A 17,944-nucleotide genomic window follows, 5' to 3' on the forward strand; every position below is an offset into this window, starting at 1 on the left:
TCGGGCCTCTCTGGTCGTGATAATAGTCGTTAGTTCTTCCCTCCTCTCTCCCCTCTGTGCCTAGGATGGCGGCTCGATCAGTGCCAGTTTGCCACCTGTCTGAACACCTCCGCCCCAAACCAGGAGGCCGCCCTGTCCGTCCCCAGACCTGTGTCCCCTCCTGGCGAGTGGCACCATCCCTGCCGAGGCCAAGACCCGGGTGAGGCAGACAAGGGCCAGGCTGGGGGTGAGGCATGCGTTCTTTGTCAAGGGAACACAAAGCCCCGTTTGTGATTGCCGGGCACGATTCTGGGCAGGGAGCCACGTGGGACAGGAGGCAGCGGTGGGAGGAGTGGGCAGGATTTCCAAACCCCTCCCGCAGGCTGGCTGTCGAGGAAGCAGGGCCCCAAGTCCCCTCCTCCTGGGGCCTGAAAACAAGGTGTCTGTCTCCCAGCCGGCACCCCCACTTCCTCCTTCCTCAGCCCTGCTCTCCAAAGTGACCCCACACCCCGCCTTGGAATGGAGGAGTAGGAAGGGGGAGGCCGAGGAAGGGAAGCATGAGATGGGGGGTGGGGGGTGTTTCCAGAGCTTGTTGTTTGTTACCAAGGGCAAGGTCAGCTGAGAAGTTGTGTCCTGCTGTCACTCAGCATCCAGGAGGTAGGGACAGAGCAGAAAGGAGGCTGAGCTGGTGGGAAACCGGGACGCCTGCCTCGCAGGAGGACTTGGGAGCAGCACCCCATTTAACAGAGGGCAGTGCTGAGGCCTGGGGTGGATTGGCTGGCCTGCTGAAGACAAGTGTTTGTGTGGGGAGTTTCTCCTCTCCTTCAAGCCATGAGCAGTTCCAGAGCAGGGATGGGTTGAGTGATCTCTATAAAAACAAATGTCAGTCCTCAGAGGAGTCGTTGAACTCCCCTGGGCCTCGGTTTCCTGTCTGTCACTTGTAGCACAGATCTGGCCCCTCCTTGGCCCTATCCAGCCGTGACTTAACCATCATCCTTGAATTCTGCACACCAACTTATGACCAGACCAATGGTTGCTCTCTTCTAGGAGGGGCCACACCCTCCTGCCTCAGGGCCTTTGCACGTGCTGTTCTCTCTACCTGGAACACTCTTCCCCTCCTCTACTCAACCCTCCTCATCCTTCGGATGTGGGCTCACACTGCTTTCTCATGAAGACCTCCCTGTCCCACCTCCTTGCTCTCTAGACCTCTCCTCCTAACCCTCTTCATGTATTTGCAGGGTTATTTGATTCCTCTGGCTTCTCCTTTGGCCTCCGTGAGGGCAGGTTTTGTCTCGTCCACCACTGTATCCGCGTATCTAGCACAGCACTTGGCATAGCGTAGATACTCAGGAAATGTTTGCAAAAGCCACCTCGAAAGCAATAGAATTAATGGTCAGGTGTGGTGGCTCATGCCTGTAATCCTAGCTCTTTGGGAGATTGAGGCGGGAGGATTGCTTGAGTTCTAGGAGTTCAAGACCAGCCTGAACATGAGCAAGACCCGGTCTCTACCAAAAATGGAAAAATTAGCCGGGCATGGTGGTGCTTGCCTGTAGTCCCAGCTACCCGGGAGGCTGAGGCAGGAGGATGGTTTGAGTCACAAGTTCGAGGCTGCAGTGAGCTGTGATGGTGCCACTGCACTCCAGCCTGAGTGAGACCTTGTCTCTAAAAAAAAGATTTAAATTTTTAAAAAATAGAATAAATGAGATCATAAATCTGATTGTAAATTCACATCAATATATGCAGAAAAACAATATGTACAATTTAATGCAAAATGCTGAAAGACAAAAATGTACCTTATTTTAGTTCTATTTTTAAAAATATGCTCTAGCAAAATCCTTAGGAGTCATTTTAAGCAATGTAGGCATTACAAGTGAGTATAGATTTTTAAAACAGCATTACTCTACGATAAGAAAATATGTTTCTTTGAATGGAAAAAAATTACTTAAAATGGAAAATAAAATGAAAGATAAGGTGCTAGTGTTTGTAGCTTCCAGTTGGAGGACCCACTGGGGTATTTTTTCTTTTTGAGATAGGGGTTGCTATGTTGCCCAGGCTGGATTTGAACTCCTGGGCTCAAGTGATCGTCCTGCCTCAGCCTCCCGAGTAGCTGGAACTACAGGAGCGCGCCATGGCACCTGGCATCCATAGCTAATTTTTACATTACTCTGGGTACTTTCCCCTAGTACCACCACCTGCAGGGCTGTTTTAAGGATTAAATGAGACACTATATGCAGGTGTAGAGTGTCTAGCATGTTGTCTGATCCACAGTAATTGCTTAAACTGTGTCAGCTTCTCCCCTACTCCCATCCCTCATGTGCAGAACATCAGACCTTCCCAAGCTGGTCTCCCCTGGGTAGTAATCATGGTCTCTGTTTCTCTCCCTAAGCAGGCTGAGGGCTCATGAGACGTGGCCGGGGTGGCCCCATCACCAGCAGAAGGAGTGGAGCCTCGCGGGGTTGGGACACAGTAGGCCGTCATCACCTTTCCCTGGAGAGAATGCCTCCACCCAGCGCCTGGTAAATAGTGGGTGCACAATAATTGCTCTTTTGAGCGGGTGGCTGAGCACGCAGCCACTTCAGGGAGGCGGAATCCCGCCCAGCCAGGAAATGGCGTGGCCAGACGTGGGGCACCCATAGAGGCAAATTCTGGCACCCCAGTTTAGATCTGGAGTTAAAGGCTCCTCCGGGAGGGGCGGCGGCTGCTCCCTCCCAGGAAGGGTGGATTCCCCAGGCCGCAGCCAGGCAATGGAATGTTGTGTCGTTGGTTGCCCGGGCAACCAGGGCCTGCTCCGCCGCTGCTAGAGTGCTGAGCACGCTTCCGCACCACCCTCCGTCAGCACCCCGGGGCCTCCTAGGCTTGTGCAAAACTCTAGCAAGTGCCCGGAGGATGGCGGTGCCCTGGGAGGAGTATGCCCGACTGGCCTTGCAAGAGAAACTGCCCACGTGAGTGGGACGTGGCGCGGAGGCAGGGAGGGCTGCCAGGAGGGTGGGAATGGGTGGGATGGCCCTTCCCTTCTCACTCACTGCCCGGGGTCTGGCTTCTCTGGGCAGTTCACGGTGGGGGGATTATTGCCCCCACTTTACAGAGGAAGAAACTGAGGCTCGGAGAGCGATAGTGACTTCTCCGGGGGCTCGGGGCTCGTTAGGGCAGAGCTAGGCCAATCATAGCCCAGGTCTCTAACCTGCTGGGGCTCCCCACCCCCAGCTGACATCCAGCTGAGAGTAAATCATTCAAACCCAGGTGGGAAGGATTATTCTGGGCCGTGTTGCCCCGCCCGGCACCGCCCCAAACTGCATTTTGAGGAAGAGCAGAGGACGCTTGCTCTGAGCTCGGCGAGTGCTGTGTCTGGGCTTGGCTGTGACAGGGAGCTGGTTCCCCCACTTCCCCTCCTGCACCCCCCAGCTGTGGGGGCCCGTCTGATTCCTTTCTCACCCCCTCACCGCTCGTCAGCTCTGCTCTCACCTCCCCACCGCTGCCACCTCGAGCAGAATCCCGTCATCTTGAAATCCAGATTCAAACTAAGGAAAAAAAGAGAATCCCACTATCTCTGGCGGACCCCCTAGCCCACCCTTGGTGTCGCGCGCTGTCTGTTGTCCTCCCTCCCTCCTCTCCAGCCGCACCGGCCTCCTTCACGCCCAGGCTCTTCCCTGGGGGCTTCGCGGTGGCTGTTCCCTTGGCCCCGACTCTGTTCCCTGGAGATACCCCTGTGGCTGGCTCCCTCTCCTCTTCCAGGTCTCTGCTGAAATGCTCCTCCTCAGAGAAACTTTCCAACTCCCCGTTGAAAGATTCCTCTAGGCTGCTTAATTTTTCATCTTGACGCCTGCCATGTCCTGGCGTTAATAGTTATTAGTTTGAGTTGCTGTGGCCCCTGGCAGAATGCCAGCTCGTGGGGGCAGGGATTGTCGTCTGTCCCAGGCACGGCTGCACCTGCGGTGCCCAGAACAGCGCCTGGCACACAGCGGTGCTCAGGACCATTTACTGACTGAGCAAAGAACTCTGCAGCCAGCAGGTGGCTAATGGGGCACTCCCGGCGCAGCGGGGAGCTCCTGGGCCTGGCTCTGGCTTCCGTCACTCCCCCTTGAGTCCCTTCAGGAAGACACCAGAGCAGAATGCGGACCATTTCCCGCCGGTGCTGCGTCTCCTGGAGAAGAGGCAGGAGCTGGCAGACGCAGACCGGGACCTGCGGGCCCAGAAGGAGGTGAGAGCCCTGGGTGGCCGCCAACTTTCCGGGATCCCAGACAAACAGCAGTGGTGAGCAGAGGGATGGGAAGTGATAGAGACAACTTATTAGCGACAAAGTCTGAGACAAGTCATTTCACTAGGGGGAGCTTTGATTTCCTCATCTGTCCAACGGGGATCAGGTGAGACCAGTTGTTGGTGCAAATACATCTCGGTGCATTGAGCACCAACTATGTGCTGGGCACTGCATTGAGACCTGGAGGGCTCGCCGTGGTCCCTGCCTTTGGGGGGGGCACGCACACAGTCCAGACAGGAAAACAGACAAGTGCCCATGGGGTCACTGCTGTGGGGGAGCAGCACTGGGCAGGGACTGTGGGAGCCCAGAGGAAGCCCCTACCTCCACATGGGGGTGGTCAAGGAGGGCTTCCTGGAGGAAGTGGCATCTTGGGGACTGCTGAAGAGCAAGTGGGCTTATCCAGCAAAGGAGGATGGGATGGAAGGGAAATCATATGCAAAGACTGGAAGGCAAGGACAAAACAGGGAGTCAGGTAGCCAGAAGACAGCCCAGGAGGAGAGAGGGTAAGATGAGGTGGGAAACAAGGAAGGACAGGGACACTGGCCTTCAGGGCCTACAGGAGGGCGTCTGGGCTTCATCCCTGGGCCATGGGAGCCATGAGCGGTTTGAGCAGGGCCGCAGCCCCAGGACAATGGACGGAGGGGTTAGTTGTGAAGCCGGGGGCATTGGATGCCTTGAGCCCCCAAACACAGGCACTCCACTTCTCACCCCCAGGTGTTCCACACCAAGATGGCAGCCCTGAAACGGCGCTGGGAACAGCTGGAACAGAAGGAGCAGGAGCTCAAGGGGTCCGTTGTCCGTTTTGACAAGTTCTTGCAGGTGAGGCGGAGACTGCTGGGGGAGGCGGGAGGCGGGTCCAACTCACAGGCCTGTAGGGGCCAGGTGGGTCACATAAATCAAACAGGTGGGTTTAGTAATACAAAAGGGGGCGGTGGGAAGTAAACGCGCCCTGCCCGAAGTATTTTAGTTTTAAAAAGGGACAGGGGAGGAGGAAGGGCCCAAAATCTGAGATCCTTGCCGCATTTGGCCCGCCGACCGTCTGTTGGCCGCCCGTGGCTCTGCGTGAGAATGCGAGGGCGGGTGGAGGTGCCGAGTCCTGCGTGTCGCCTCCTCCCCACCTTCGCTCCCCAGGACGCCGAGGCCCGGCGCAGCCGCGCGCTGCGGAGGGCGGCGGAGGAGCGGCACCAGGCGGGCCGCCTGGAGGCGGAGGCCCTGCGGCTGCGGGCCCAGCTCCAGGAGCTGCGCGGGGAGCGCGCGCGGCTGCAACGCCGGCTGGGGCGCCGGGAGCCCTGCGCGCGCCTGCTGGGACAAGCGCTGGAGCAGCTGCCCGAGGTGAGCCCGGGACAGGAGGCCGGGGCTCGGCACCACCGTGCGGCCCCGGGCGGCCTTGGGGATGGCTTAGGATGGACGCACTACTGGAGCGCTGACTGTATGCCAAGAACCAGCACATACTGAGCGCTTCCTGTATGCCACTTTGTTCTTGAGTCCCCCCCGGCCACACACACACACACGCACACAGTGGAGAGAAGTGGGTCCTGTTATTGTCAACACCGCTTGACAGATGGGGAAACAGAATTCAGAAAGCTCTTACTCGAGGTCACAGACTTAGCCAGGTGTTTGTGGGGAAGGATCCAGACACTCAACAAATACTGGTTGGATCAATGCATCAGTATGAATCACAGGTGATGAAGCTAGGCTAGGTCTGATGGTGGAGAGAGGTGGGAATAGAGCTCGAGTCCCAGGTCCCGTGGCTCCAGCGGTCCCCACTTCCGGGGCTGCGTGCCGCCCTCCTTTCACCGTCGGGCTAACTGAGGCGGCGCGGGAGGAGCGTCGGCGGGGCAGCTTGGGTGGGAGCGGAGGGCACTGCAGGCCCCTGTGCGTCCCCCTCCACCCCCCGCCCCCAGTTCCAGGAGGTCCCCGAGCTGGTGGCGCGCTTCGACGGCCTGGCGGACACGCGGGCGGCGCTGAGGCTGGCGGAGCGCGGGCGGCTGGCCGAGCTGGAGGCGGCGCGGGCGCGGCTGCAGCGGCTGCGGGACGCGGGGCAGGACGAGCTGCTCGCGCTGGGCCGGCGGCGAGCGCAGCTGCAGGAGCGCCTGGAGGCGGCGCGGGAGCGCAAGCTGCAGGGGGTGCGGCCCGCCCGGGGGCAAGAGGGCGCCCGGGACCCCAGGCTCCCACGGCCGGGCTGGGAGGGGTGCCGGGGCTGCTGAGGACAGCCGGGGCATCGCTTAGCCCAGAGCGCGGCTGCACTGATGGAGGGCGGGTCTCAGGCAGCGGATTTCGGCCGGCGCGCGGCTCCCGGAGCCCTCTCCTCCGGAGCGCCCAACTGCCCCAGACCCGGAGCAGTGGGTGGGAAGAGGCCCAGTCCTCTTCGGGCCACTTCCCGCCTTAATCCGGAGGGGGCCGGTGTTCTCCAGGAATCCAAGTGGATTCAGATCCAGAACACAGCGGCTGCGAAGACCCTGCTCCTGGGGCGCGCCAGCATGTCGGTGCTCAACCTGTTCCAGTTGGTGTGCCAGCATCGGAAGCAGCCGCCCGTCCTGGACGTTGGGGACACGGAGGGGCAGCTGGAGCAGGTGAGGCCCCCCCCTTTATGTCACCTCCAACCCCCAAACACTCCCTCTTCAGAAGCAGGTGCTTAAAATCCCACCATTAGCGACCCCTTCTCTGGGTTAAACTTTGGCCCCTTATGGTTAGAGTTAGGGTTAGATCGCTACCACCTGGGAGTCCTTGGTTCATCTGGGCTGTGATAGTGACCTGCTGTGTGGCCAGAGGAAAGACATACCCCTCTCTGGGTCTCAGGGTGCTCTCTTGAGCAGGAAGGCCAGGGTTTATGCCCAGAGTCCCTCTTTTCTCCCAGAATCAAACAGCACAAACAAGTGGCAAAATCTGTAAGAAACTAGGAGGTTAAGACTCTGCTGATTAACCCCTGACCCTCCAACTCCTGATCCCTGCAGGGGCAGGCCTCAGCCTCCTCCAGGAGGGTGAGGGTGAGGTTGGGCAGGATTGGGCAGTGGTCTTTCTGCACAATGGTGCCACCAAATGTCACACTTTGCCCCAAATACACCTGGTTTTTCTTTTTCTTTTTTGTTTTTTTTTTGGACACAGTCTCGTTCTGTTGCCCTGGGTAGAGTGCAGTGGCATCATCCTAGCTCACAGCAACCTCAAACTCCTGAGCTCAAGTGATCCTCCTGCCTCAGCCTCCTGAGTAGCTGGGACTACAGGCATGTGCCACGATGCCCAACTAATTTTTCTATTTTTAGTAGAGATGGGGGTCTCTTGCTCTTGCTCAGGCTGGTGTCAAACTCCTGAGCTCAAGCGGCCTCCCGGAGCACTAGGATTACAGGCAGGAGCCACCATGCCCAGCCTGTTTTTTCTATTTGTTCAGATTTATAAGGTTGTAGAACATGTGATATAAAATAGAGGGGAGGAGGTTTCAGACTCCAGACACTTCTGTTAGGGTTCTAATGGGTCCCCAGGACATGGCCCCTTTGAGAGGTGGAGGGAAAGGAAAGGGAGACACCCTATCTTACCCCCGACCCATCCCCAGTCCTGTCCTGTGCCCAATGCCCGCAATTCCAACCAAACGCCAAGAACTGGGTCACCCGGGCCTGCCTTTGCCACCTCCCAGTTGGCTGCATTCATTGACGCCACTGTTGTCTCACGTGTGGCCCAGGTAACTGCGGCAGGCACACAGGATGACTCTAGCAGGGACGCAGGCTCTGTGTGGACAGGCAAAAGTCAGTCACTTTCCTGTCAACTCTCTGATCCCGCCAAGGAGAAAGTCTCAGTGGAGGGGTACCATGCCTTTAACCCCTCCTACCATACTCCCGGGTCCTTAGTAATGGCTTCATTGTATTATTTTTCCAGTCACCCCAACTTATGAAAAGGGGTAACTTCATTTCCATTTTTGGTGGAGATATGACGTTTCCCTCTCAGATGTTCATGTAAGTGACAAATGTGAGGGGGAGCCCACAGATATTAATAGTTTTAAGTTCCCCCTCAAGTTCTAGTTCTTGGCGTTGGATCTGTGGCATTAAGTTCATGCCAACAAATAGGTTAAAACTAAAAGGAGGCCTCCCCCCCACCAAGGAGAGGATGGGACGGTCACAAAACAGTGAATACCACTGATCCAATTAAAAGAAAATGTCAATGAAAATACTAATTGCATAATGCAGGTGACAGCATCTAGCACACAGTGAAGGGGTCTGCTAATCAGCTCGGAGGCCTGGCCTGGGGCTTTCAAAACCCGTAACAGTTCAGGATCTGTCGCTGCCTCTGGGAACTCCCGTGTTGAGGGTGGGGGCTGGACAGGGACTCAGGGACCGGGACGTGACTTGGCTGGTGGGGTCCCCCAGGTGAAGCTGTTCATCCAGGAAGTCTCTGCCATGCTGGCCAGCCTCGGTCATGCCAAGCCTGCGGCCCCAGCCGCCTCGCCCTGATGCAGGTGAGCCATGGGGGAGGAGGGGTCCCACGTTTCCTGTGGGGTGTGGGCTGTGGTTCTCCCTGAATCCCAGTTTCCTCATCAGAAAGATGGGAGGGCTGTGCCGACACGTTGCCATGGGGCTTTTATGAGGGGCACACAGCAGGCACTCAATAAATGCAAGCCCTGATGAGGTGATGGTAAGGACCAGGGGCGACGTGGGGGGCAGCCACCTATAAAGTGGGACCAGACTAGGCTTTCCCTCCCAGGGCAGTGGGGGGCCTTAAACAAGCTGGGATTTGCCAGGTGCTTAGGACAGGGTGAAGTCTGGTGTTTGGTAAGTGAAAGCAATGGGACCCGCAGGCGGGGCACCCGGAGAAATCTCTAGGGGCTCCCTCCACCGTGGACGCTGCTGGGCGCGGGGCCCACCTCGAGAATCCAGCTCGAGGTCAGGACCTGTCCTGTCCCCCGCCCTCTCGCTCCCACCTTCTGCTTGAGGCTCTGAGGCGGCCAAGGGTGGCCCCAGCAGCTGCAGGGCGTGTGCCCCGTGCAACTCTGTGCTCCGAGCCTCATTTTCCTCACCTGCGAAAGGGAGACGAGCAGACCCCCCCCCCTCCGGGGCTCCTGGGTGGCACGACTCAGCCACCTAGTTGAGCTTTTAGTACCTGGGTCTCCCCCTCCTGACTCCCTAAGTAGCTTCTACACTCCTGGGCCACCAGAAGTGCTCAATAAAGATTTATTCCATAAAAAACTCCATTACTGGACCCTGAGGCACTCAGGGCTCAGGCCTGTGCAGCCGTGACCTCTGAACCCAGAACACATGGAAGCAGCAGCAGCTGAGTTGCCAACTCAGGTCTTGGCCTGCCTGGCTTTGCTGGCGAACTCCTACACACCCTTCGCGACCCTGCTCCAATGTCTCTGTCCTAGGCAGAGGCAGCTGCTGACCTTCTGTGGCCATACAGCACTCCTTTTCATAGACGACGGCTTCTGCAAGGAGCTGCCCTGGTGCCACGCACACAGCAGTGTGCAGGAAACATCTGCTGCTGTCCACACGATGGCCGAGCAAGGTGCTGTAGAGTGAGTCCTGGTCCTTACATCCTCTTCCTCATCTTGCCCTTCTTGGAGGGGGCGCCCCGGCCGAAGGCACCCTGCCGCAGCTCCTGGACACGGCGGCGGTTGCGGGCTGAGAGCTGCTTGAGGCCTCCACGCTGCAGGAATCGCAGCTTCTGGGTCCTTCGCCGCTGCTTCAAGATCTGTTGTTTGGTCTTGAGCTCTGAGCGCACGCGGCCTGCAGGGGTGGGGGGCTGGGACGCACCTGCTGAGAGAGGGATTCCGGGAACTTAGCCTGGGGGGCAGCTCCTAACATTGCCTCTTCCCAGAAGTGCCTAGACTATTCCCCTGCCCTCACACAGGTGAGCCACGGGGAAGGAGGGATCCTGCGTTTCCTGTGGGGTGTGGGCTCAGTGGTTCTCCCTGTCTCTCCCCCCAGCATCTGTATACAGTAGGTGGCTAATAAAGGTCTAGGGCATCTACTGTCGTGGTCAATAGCATGGAACCTCAGGCCAGAAGTGCTGGGGTTCAAACCCCAGCTGTGACTCCTTAGATTTCAGGCATGTCACTCAACCTCTCTGGACCTCAGTTTCCCCATCTGAATTATGAATAACACACCTACCTCATGGGTCCTCATGAAGAGTAAAGGAGGTTACATGTGAAGTGCTCAGAATACAGGCTGGTCCTTAGTAAGAGCCTCTTAACTATTACTATTAAAAATTATCCAACAAATGTATATCGAGCACCTACTAAATGCCAGGCGCTGGGGCCCCAGCAGTGACCAAGACAGACCTCTGCCTACATGGACTGCAGGCTCTAGAGGAAACAGGAGGCCACAGAGGGGAAGGGACGTGTCCGAGGACACACAGCAGAAAAACAGCTCTGTCCCAGCCAGACAAGCAGGTGTCAGGGCAGCCTGTTCTTTTGGCCTCCTTGGTCCCACTAAACCCTGTGTCATAGTCCTACTCCGGGCTCCCAGGCAGCTGATCACTGAGGCCACCCCAAATATCTCCACTGGAGCCAGAAACCTGCCAGGGACCCATTGCCTCCAACGGGAAGAGAGCACAGGGGAGAACGCCTGCTTCTGCCCACAGTAGTGCTGTTTCACCCAGGTAGAAACGGGGGCTGACGAGTGAGGAGTCAGAGAGGTGGGGGGTGGGGACACACCCACGGAAAGAGACACTGGGACAGAAAGAGGCACCAAGAGGGAAACGGATAAAAGATGAGAGAGGGACAGGGACCCAGAGTCAGAGATGGAAAGAGAGACCCAGAAAGGGGAAAAGACATAGAGAGGGAGGAACAGAAGAGACAGAGGGAAGAAACGATGCTGACAAGGAGACACGTCCACTGAGGACAGAACTGGCAGAGGACGGCAGAAGGAAGTCACAAAGAACAGGCCGCTGGCTAAAGGACACAGACTCAGAGAGACACAGCAGAGGCAGTGACCAGCGCCGGGGGGCGGGAAGAAGCAGGGGCAGCCCAAGACAGCCCAGGACGTGGTCCCAAACTCCCCTCTCCCCAGGGAAGGCCCCAGGTGGGATGTGCTAGGCAGCTGGGTGACCCAGATTCAGTCACTGCCCTCGTGAGCCACCTCGGTTTCCCTGCCTGTAAAATGCCTCCCAGGTCATGTATGGCATGTCCAGGACAGAGCCTGTCCCCACCCAGCAAGTGGGAGCCCCTCCCTGACAGCAAGCTTGCAGTGGAGGGCAGTGGCAGGGCTGAAGGGGGCCCAGCTTTGGTCCCCTCCCTTCAGAGCAGGTGAAAGGGTGTGAGCTGGGGAGGCTGCACTTTGAGGAAAATCGTTCCTCAGTCTCCCCAGCGATCACCTCCTCCTTGAGCCAGGGCTGCCCTCTCACTGCCAGCTTGTGCAGCACGAACTTCCTTACGGCCTTGCTAAAAAAAACACACCCTGAGCTTGTCCACAGCGAACCCTTCCATGCTCACTTCCTGCCAGGCTGAACCACGTGCCACTGCCACCTGGCAGGCGAGAAATGGCCAATAGCAGCGCCGGCACGAGGTTCCCCCTCACGCGTTCCCCAGGCTTTTGGGCAACCAGCTGCATTAGGTGAACTGGTCGTCTACCAAAAGTTATCCCACCTGTGAAGTGGGAGAGGTCGGGGCCGCACACCTGAGGCTCGGAGCCGCCCAGTGCCTGTCAGGTGGCGCTAGTGACCATCAGAGGCCAGGCTAAGTCCACTGAGGGACAGGGGAAGGGGGAACCTGTGTGTGTGCATGTGAGGGACCCAGGGCTCCGACACTGTCCACCCCAATAGACCCAGGTCTAGGGCTGCACGACAGCCCCGCACCCCTCCACCTCGGCTGTTCTCTAACCCGACCGACCGCGCCTGCCCTGCCCACCTGCACACCCACACTCCCCACCCTGGCTCTCACCGTGGCCGCGGCCTCGCTTCCCGCCTCTTCGTCCTGGGCCTCTCCTATCAGATGCCCCTTCCTCCTCCGAGTCACGGTCATCAATTTTCTGTTTCTGTTTCCACTTTTGGTAGCTGGGAAGCCGCGTTAAGGAAGCTGCGTGTGGAGTCGCGAAGCCCGGGGGCCGAAGGCAGGCTCCGCCCCCTCCCGCCCAAGCTGCTCCAGGTCCCACTTATAGAGCAGCCCCGAAGCCTCTCGGCCCCGCCCTCCCGGCCCCGCCCTCCCGGCAGACTCAGGTCCCTCTTATTAGGGCTGTTGCTGCTCAAGCCGCTCGGCCCCGCCCCTTCCAGGCCCCGCCCCCAACAGACTCAAGTCCCACTTATTGGAGCCGCAGCTGCTCAACCCGCTAGGCCCCGCCCCTCCCAGGCCCCGCCCCCAACAGACTCAAGTCCCACTTATTGGAGCTGCAGCTGCTGAAGCCGCTCGGCCCCGCCCCTCCGGATACAGGTCACGCTTGTAGGAGCTGCTGATGTATCGGCCGCTCTCAGTCTTGATCTTCTTCTTGTCCTCCTGTCCTGACTGTCCCACAAACCGCTTCTTCTTCCGGTCCCTGCAGGAGAGGGAGTTAGGAGGGCTGCTGAGGAGGGAGGTGGCCTAGTGCCTCTGGGGGCCTGTTTCCTCACCTGACCTCACTGGGTTGTTGGAGTATTAAAGTGCATGTCTGGCATGCAGGTGGTGCTCAATAAAGGTCTGTTTCCTGTCCGTCCTCACCTTTCCCTGGCAGTCCAGGCCTCAGAAGGGAGAGTGGGGTCAGGGGGTTGGGACCATGGCTCGGGGACAAAGGCCTCTTGCAGGGTTTCTAATCCCTGCCCCTTGCTGGCTCTGTGACCCTGGGTTCATCAGTCCCATCATTTCTCTGGACTCCAGAGTCCTCATGAGCAAACTGGGTCATGAGCCCTGTCTAGCAAGACCTACCGCCAAAAAGGACAGACAGGGTCAAGATCAAATCAAGGGGCCAGGACAGGCAGGGCATTACCCTGCTGTGTGTCTCACACGCGAGGGAGGCTGGGGGGCCACCCGCCTGCTGGGCAGGCAGTGGAAGGGCGGCGGTGCGCTCACTTGCTCACTCACCACTTGAGCTGCTGCCGGCCCCTGGTCAGGTTCTGTCCTTCGTCCCCCATCAGGTCCAGGACGGCGCCAGCCACCTGCTGCTCGAAGGTCCCCCCATCACCGCCGACGCTCAGGCTGCAGACGGACGGTGAGGAGATACGACTGGGTTAATGGGGGGCCCGGTAGGCCCCACTTGCCCTACCCAGAACCCAGCCGGCCACTCACCCCCGCTCGCTGTCGAAGTCCTTGGGCCGGTAGGGGACATAGAACTCCTGGTCCCGCTGCTGGGCCTCCTCCCTCCGCCTCTTGGCTCTCCTGTTGGGTCCTGGCTGCTGCCGCTTCCTGCCCAAGACCTCTGTGAAGACGTCCTGGCAGACCAAGGCCCAGAGTCGCGCCTGCAGTCCCCGGGGAGGAGAGCCCACCTGGCCTCTCCACCCACCAGCCCAGCCACAGCGGCGCTTCCTAGGCACCGGCACACACAGCGCAGCCCCTGCCTCAAGGACCAGCAGAGGCAGGACAGACGGGTGGGGGGCAAGGTGCCGACCAGGGTGAGACCCGCGTTCTGTAACAGTGCCACCTCAGTGCCCCTAGCTGTGTGACTGAGGCAAGGCCCTGCCCCTCGTGGCCTGGCCTTCGCTATAGTAGTCTTCAACGAGGCTTTCTGGCTACTAAACCCTCTGCCCAAATGAAACACAAGAGAGGGACACACTGGTGGACACGCAGGCCCAGGACTCACCTACTAGGTGGATGGGACGCTTCATGGTCGTCCAGCCCTGCCTCCTGGCACAGAGGCCCAGGGTCTGACACTGCCTGTGTCATGCCCTGGCCGCTGCCAACAATCCCTCCTCTGCCCCTTCTGCCTGCCCCAATCTCAGGCTGGCACCGACAATGACACAGCTAACGCTGCCAGGCACCCGTGGGACTCCGTCACACACTGGGCACTGCGTCTGCGCAGCGGGCCGGGGGGCAGGTGGCACAGCCACCTGGCTGCAGTGCCCCCATACACGCACCCTGGAAACGAACTTTCCCGAAATTCACCTGATGGCAAAACCCGCCTCAGCCAACGGGAGGCTACCCAGTCTAGCCCCTCGGTCTGGAGACCTGCACATCTGGCTGCAGAACCCTGATGTGTTTGATGGCTCGTGACGCCCCAGTCCCCACTGAGGGTGTGTCACACACAGTGTCCGCACGCTAAAGAGCCCGAATCCCAAAACTCATCAGCCCCAGGGCTTTAGAGGAGGGACGGTGGGCAAGTTCCATGCCCCCGTTCTGCAGGCGGGACGCTGGGGCTGAGTCACCGCATCCACTCTCATCCACCACCCAAAGCCCTGAGGACAGTCCACGGGCTGCTAGGACTTAAGCCACCCACCCCCCCCACATCTTAGGTCCAGGGTCCCCAGGGTGGGGCCTGTACCTCCACATTCTCTCCTTCCTCCTCCTCCTCCTCTTCAGGCTGCTCCTCCTGCAGTGCCGGACGGCTCGGGGCTGGGCCCACCAGACCCTCCTGTCGCCCCTGCTGGAATCTGGTGATGGCCTTGTGGTCCTTTTGCCGCTTGGCACGCATCACCTGGCTGCTCAGGTCCCGGCTGGAGGCGTTGATCTCAAAGATGGTCTGTCGAGGGGACACCCAAGTCCTCTGCCCACTGGCCTCCCACCCCAACCACCCTCCCACGTGGTGGGCTCTCTAATGGCCACTCCTCCCCAAGTCTTCTCTACTGTCCAAGCTGGGCACTCTGGTTATCTGCACTTCAGATAGAAAGAGAGACCCAGAGAGGGCGAGTAATCTGCCCAAAGTCACACAGCTAGGAAAAGCCCGAGCGTATCAACCCCAGTCTATTTGGCTCTGAAACCAGCGCTCAACACTCTCCCACTCCTTTGTCTTGCTCCTAGCTGACTGGCAGGCTCACCCGTTCCTGAGCAGGTCTCCCCTTGCTTTTGTGCACCCCTCCCACATGCAAGATGGGGTGCCCAGTGGGAGACAAGAGGTGGGACAGAGGTAAGAAACTTCTGGAAGTCCAGCTCCTCAGGCCTCTAACAGGCCACGGGAATGTCACGTCCCTCGGTGAGCCATCTGTAAGTGCAGGGAATGGCTGTCCCATTGGACCTGCCACGGACCAGCAGGGAAGGTTCCAGAAAACAGGGCATCTCTGGAGATGCTGCCGAAGCCACGAGCACAGGTTAAGAAACCGCAAGCTCCCAAGAAAATCCCCAGCAGGGATGGGAGTGCAATGCGAGTCCCAGAACCACGGTGGCCCCTGTGGGACCGCAGCCTGCCAGCTGCCATCTCTAGGCTGTCACTGACCCAGAGCTCAGAGCGTGGCCCCACCCGGCCCCCACTCACCGCCCGCGAGCGGTAGTTCCTGATGTTGGCCACCAGCCTCAGCCGCTGCAGCTCGTCCTCCTCGAAGCGTGAGCCTGGGGGCGGGCGGATGTGAGGCCGGGGCACGGCTCTGCAGGGCCCGCCCCCCCAACACCCCCTGCCCCCGCACTGGGACTCACTGAAGAGGGGGTGCAGGCCCAGCCCCGCCAGGTCCAGCTCCTTGGCCCTCTTGATGGACGCGGGCGAGGGCGCCGGCCGCGAGCGCACATACTGCTGCTGGGCGTTGTTGGCCACGCGGCCCAGGCCCCGCAGCTCCAGCGACTGCTCCAGGGTGCTCTGCAGGCCGCTGTCCTCCTCGTCCACCACGCTCTGCGGCACCCGGCCCAGCACGCCATCCACGCCGACCGAACCTGCGCCCCACACGGTGCGCAGTCAGAGGCCTCCCCGCCGGCCCACCTGCCCATAGCCCAACCTTGCCCGACCCCGGGTCCCATCCTGGCCTCTCAACGACAGGAGAACAGCTACAAACGATCACTGCAAAAGAAGCCGTCACTTACTGGGCAGATGCTACAGCCAAACACTAGAACACACCAGCCCGTGGGCCGGGGCCTGTTTCCGTGAACAATGTTCCCCAGCCACGTTACCCGCTCACGCTGCAGGACGCACGCTCAGCGCAGCTGCCGCCTCTGGCCCGGAGCGGGCCCTGGGCACGGGGTCCACTTCCTGTCACCCCACACCTGGGGTTGGGACAGGGCCCTCCTGGCACGCCCCTGTCCCCCATTTGGCCCGAGCGCTCTCTCCTTTGCCCCCAGGGAAGCCCCTCGAACTCGCTCTTCAAGCCCCCACTTCCAGCCGACCCTCAGGGCAGTCTGAGGCCTCCACCTCCAGTGACCCACACGAACCGCTCCTCACTACGCTCAGCCCCCTCCCGTGCCCTCACGTCTAGCCCCAGACTGCTCCTGCCGCACGGTCTGCTTTCAAACTGCCTCCAGGCATAGGGGTGCCCGGGCTGGGACCCTGGGGCCACTCGGTCACCTTAGGGAGCCACAGCCTGGACAGTGAATGCTACTGGCAGCCAAGAGTAGACAGCCGAGGGGGAGGGGACCCAGGCCTCCGAGGTGGCTGGGCTGGCCGTGCCCCTCACTGACCACCGGCCGTGTAATCTCGAGGAGGCCACGCTGGCTCTCGGAGCTCTGGGCAGACCTGATCTCAGCCTCCCCACCTCCCTGCTGTGTGGCCCGCGCTGGGCCTCTCTGAGCCCTCTCCCTCGTCTGTGAAGCGCAGGCGACAACAGCCCTTCCTCTACCACCAGTGGACCAATGAGACAAGGTGCGCCGGGTGCTCAGCACGCAGCAGCCCATGGTGGAGGCCCACAGCGGAGGCCCGTGGACACAAGCAATCGGGACTGCTGTCCCCTGCCCCACGTATTCCCACCCTGGAGTGCAAAAAGGAACCCTCTGTGAGCCCAGAGTGGACGAATACTCAGTCTCTCTCTCTCTCTGCCCTGGGGCTCCCCTAAAAACTCGGCCAAGTGCAAGGTCTCAAATCAGGTGCCTGCAGGGGCTGGACAGGCTGCAGACAGGAGGAGCAGGCAGGTAGGGCCCACCCACCGGGGTGCCACAGCTTAGCACTGCCTTAAGAGTAACCCAGGGAAGGGCAGGCTTGGCCCGGCCAGATCCGACTGTTTCCCAGGAGACACCCGAATTCTGGATTGTTATGTGAAATCCTGAGTTTAAAATACAGGGGTCTTTTCCCCGGGTCAAATCCACCCACCTCCTCCTAAAGCCAGGAGAGGGCTCAGCCCCCTTTGGAGCTGCGCCCTCAGCCCCAGCCCAGCCTCTGCTTACCTGAGGGCTCCTCCTGGGGGCGGGCGAGGGTGAGAGCACGGCCCAAGAACAGGTGCAGGTCCAACAGGTAGGGGACTTCGTCTGGGGCCACCAAGGAGTAGGCTGTGCCACTTCGGCCAGCCCGGGCCACACGGCCTGCAGGAAGGAGAGGTCAAGCTTAAGAAAGGAAAAAACATTCATGATGCACGGTGTTGTTTAAAAAAAAAAAAAAAAGCAGACTATAAAAAGAACACCCATGATGATTCTAATTTTGTCTTGAGTGAATTCATGTGTATCGTTACGTTGTGGTTTATATCTGCATCTTAGGAAAACAAAGTGTTACCACATTTGGAGATGTCACTTGAGGTTGTCTGATTTACCCTGTTGGTCATGTGGCACACGAGAAATTCCCTTTGGGGGGCCCTGGGGACCTCTCTAGGGACACGTAGAACCAGCCTTCCACAGAGCAGCAGAAACTGCGGGACAGCAGATGGCCCCAAGAGGGAGATGTGTCCCCCGAGGCCCGAGGCCAAGACCCACGAGCCCTGCCTGGAGGGTGGCAGGGCAGAGTCCCTGCTGCGACCCCTCAGATCACTTCTCCAGGGGCCCCCACG

At 59.5% G+C, this 17,944-nt stretch overlaps 2 protein-coding genes across 5 annotated transcripts in view; one reads left to right on the forward strand and one right to left on the reverse strand.

Moving 5' to 3' along the window:
* Nucleotides 1-2,865: 2,865 nt before the first annotated feature.
* Nucleotides 2,866-8,673, forward strand: CCDC42B (coiled-coil domain containing 42B). Its single transcript, XM_012663422.1, has 7 exons — nt 2,866-2,921; nt 4,072-4,177; nt 4,949-5,053; nt 5,366-5,566; nt 6,139-6,360; nt 6,649-6,807; nt 8,590-8,673. The coding sequence occupies exons 1-7, from the start codon at nt 2,866-2,868 to the stop codon at nt 8,671-8,673; spliced, it is 933 nt and encodes a 310-aa protein (XP_012518876.1).
* Nucleotides 8,674-9,373: 700 nt separating this feature from the next.
* Nucleotides 9,374-17,944, reverse strand: part of DDX54 (DEAD (Asp-Glu-Ala-Asp) box polypeptide 54) — a 20,936-nt gene continuing 12,365 nt past the window's right edge. Inside the window, exons 12-20 of one of the 4 annotated variants that reach the window (XM_012663525.1) lie at nt 17,352-17,486; nt 15,684-15,914; nt 15,526-15,599; nt 14,599-14,796; nt 13,410-13,552; nt 13,206-13,319; nt 12,580-12,684; nt 12,096-12,208; nt 9,374-9,969 (exon numbers count right to left, since the gene is read on the reverse strand). In XM_012663525.1, coding sequence (XP_012518979.1) covers nt 9,746-9,969; nt 12,096-12,208; nt 12,580-12,684; nt 13,206-13,319; nt 13,410-13,552; nt 14,599-14,796; nt 15,526-15,599; nt 15,684-15,914; nt 17,352-17,486 — 1,337 coding nt within the window. In that variant the 3' untranslated portion in view covers nt 9,374-9,745. Of the gene's footprint in view, nt 9,973-12,095; nt 12,209-12,579; nt 12,685-13,205; nt 13,320-13,409; nt 13,553-14,598; nt 14,797-15,525; nt 15,600-15,683; nt 15,915-17,351; nt 17,487-17,944 lie in introns of all 4 variants that reach the window. The other 3 variants (XM_012663523.1, XM_012663526.1, XM_012663524.1) reach the window with 3 other exon arrangements.

Source organism: Propithecus coquereli, unplaced genomic scaffold (genome assembly GCF_000956105.1).
Source record: "Propithecus coquereli isolate 6110/MARCELLA unplaced genomic scaffold, Pcoq_1.0 Scaffold81, whole genome shotgun sequence".
NCBI classification, from domain to species: domain Eukaryota; kingdom Metazoa; phylum Chordata; class Mammalia; order Primates; family Indriidae; genus Propithecus; species Propithecus coquereli.

Bases quoted from the DNA above. Each gene is read 5' to 3' on its own strand.
- CCDC42B (XM_012663422.1), top strand. From the start codon at position 2,866: ATGGCGGTGCCCTGGGAGGAGTATGCCCGACTGGCCTTGCAAGAGAAA. The intron at 5,054-5,365 runs GTGAGGCGGAGA...TTCGCTCCCCAG, and splicing joins GTTTTGACAAGTTCTTGCAG to GACGCCGAGGCCCGGCGCAG. The intron at 6,808-8,589 runs GTGAGGCCCCCC...GGGGTCCCCCAG, and splicing joins CGGAGGGGCAGCTGGAGCAG to GTGAAGCTGTTCATCCAGGA.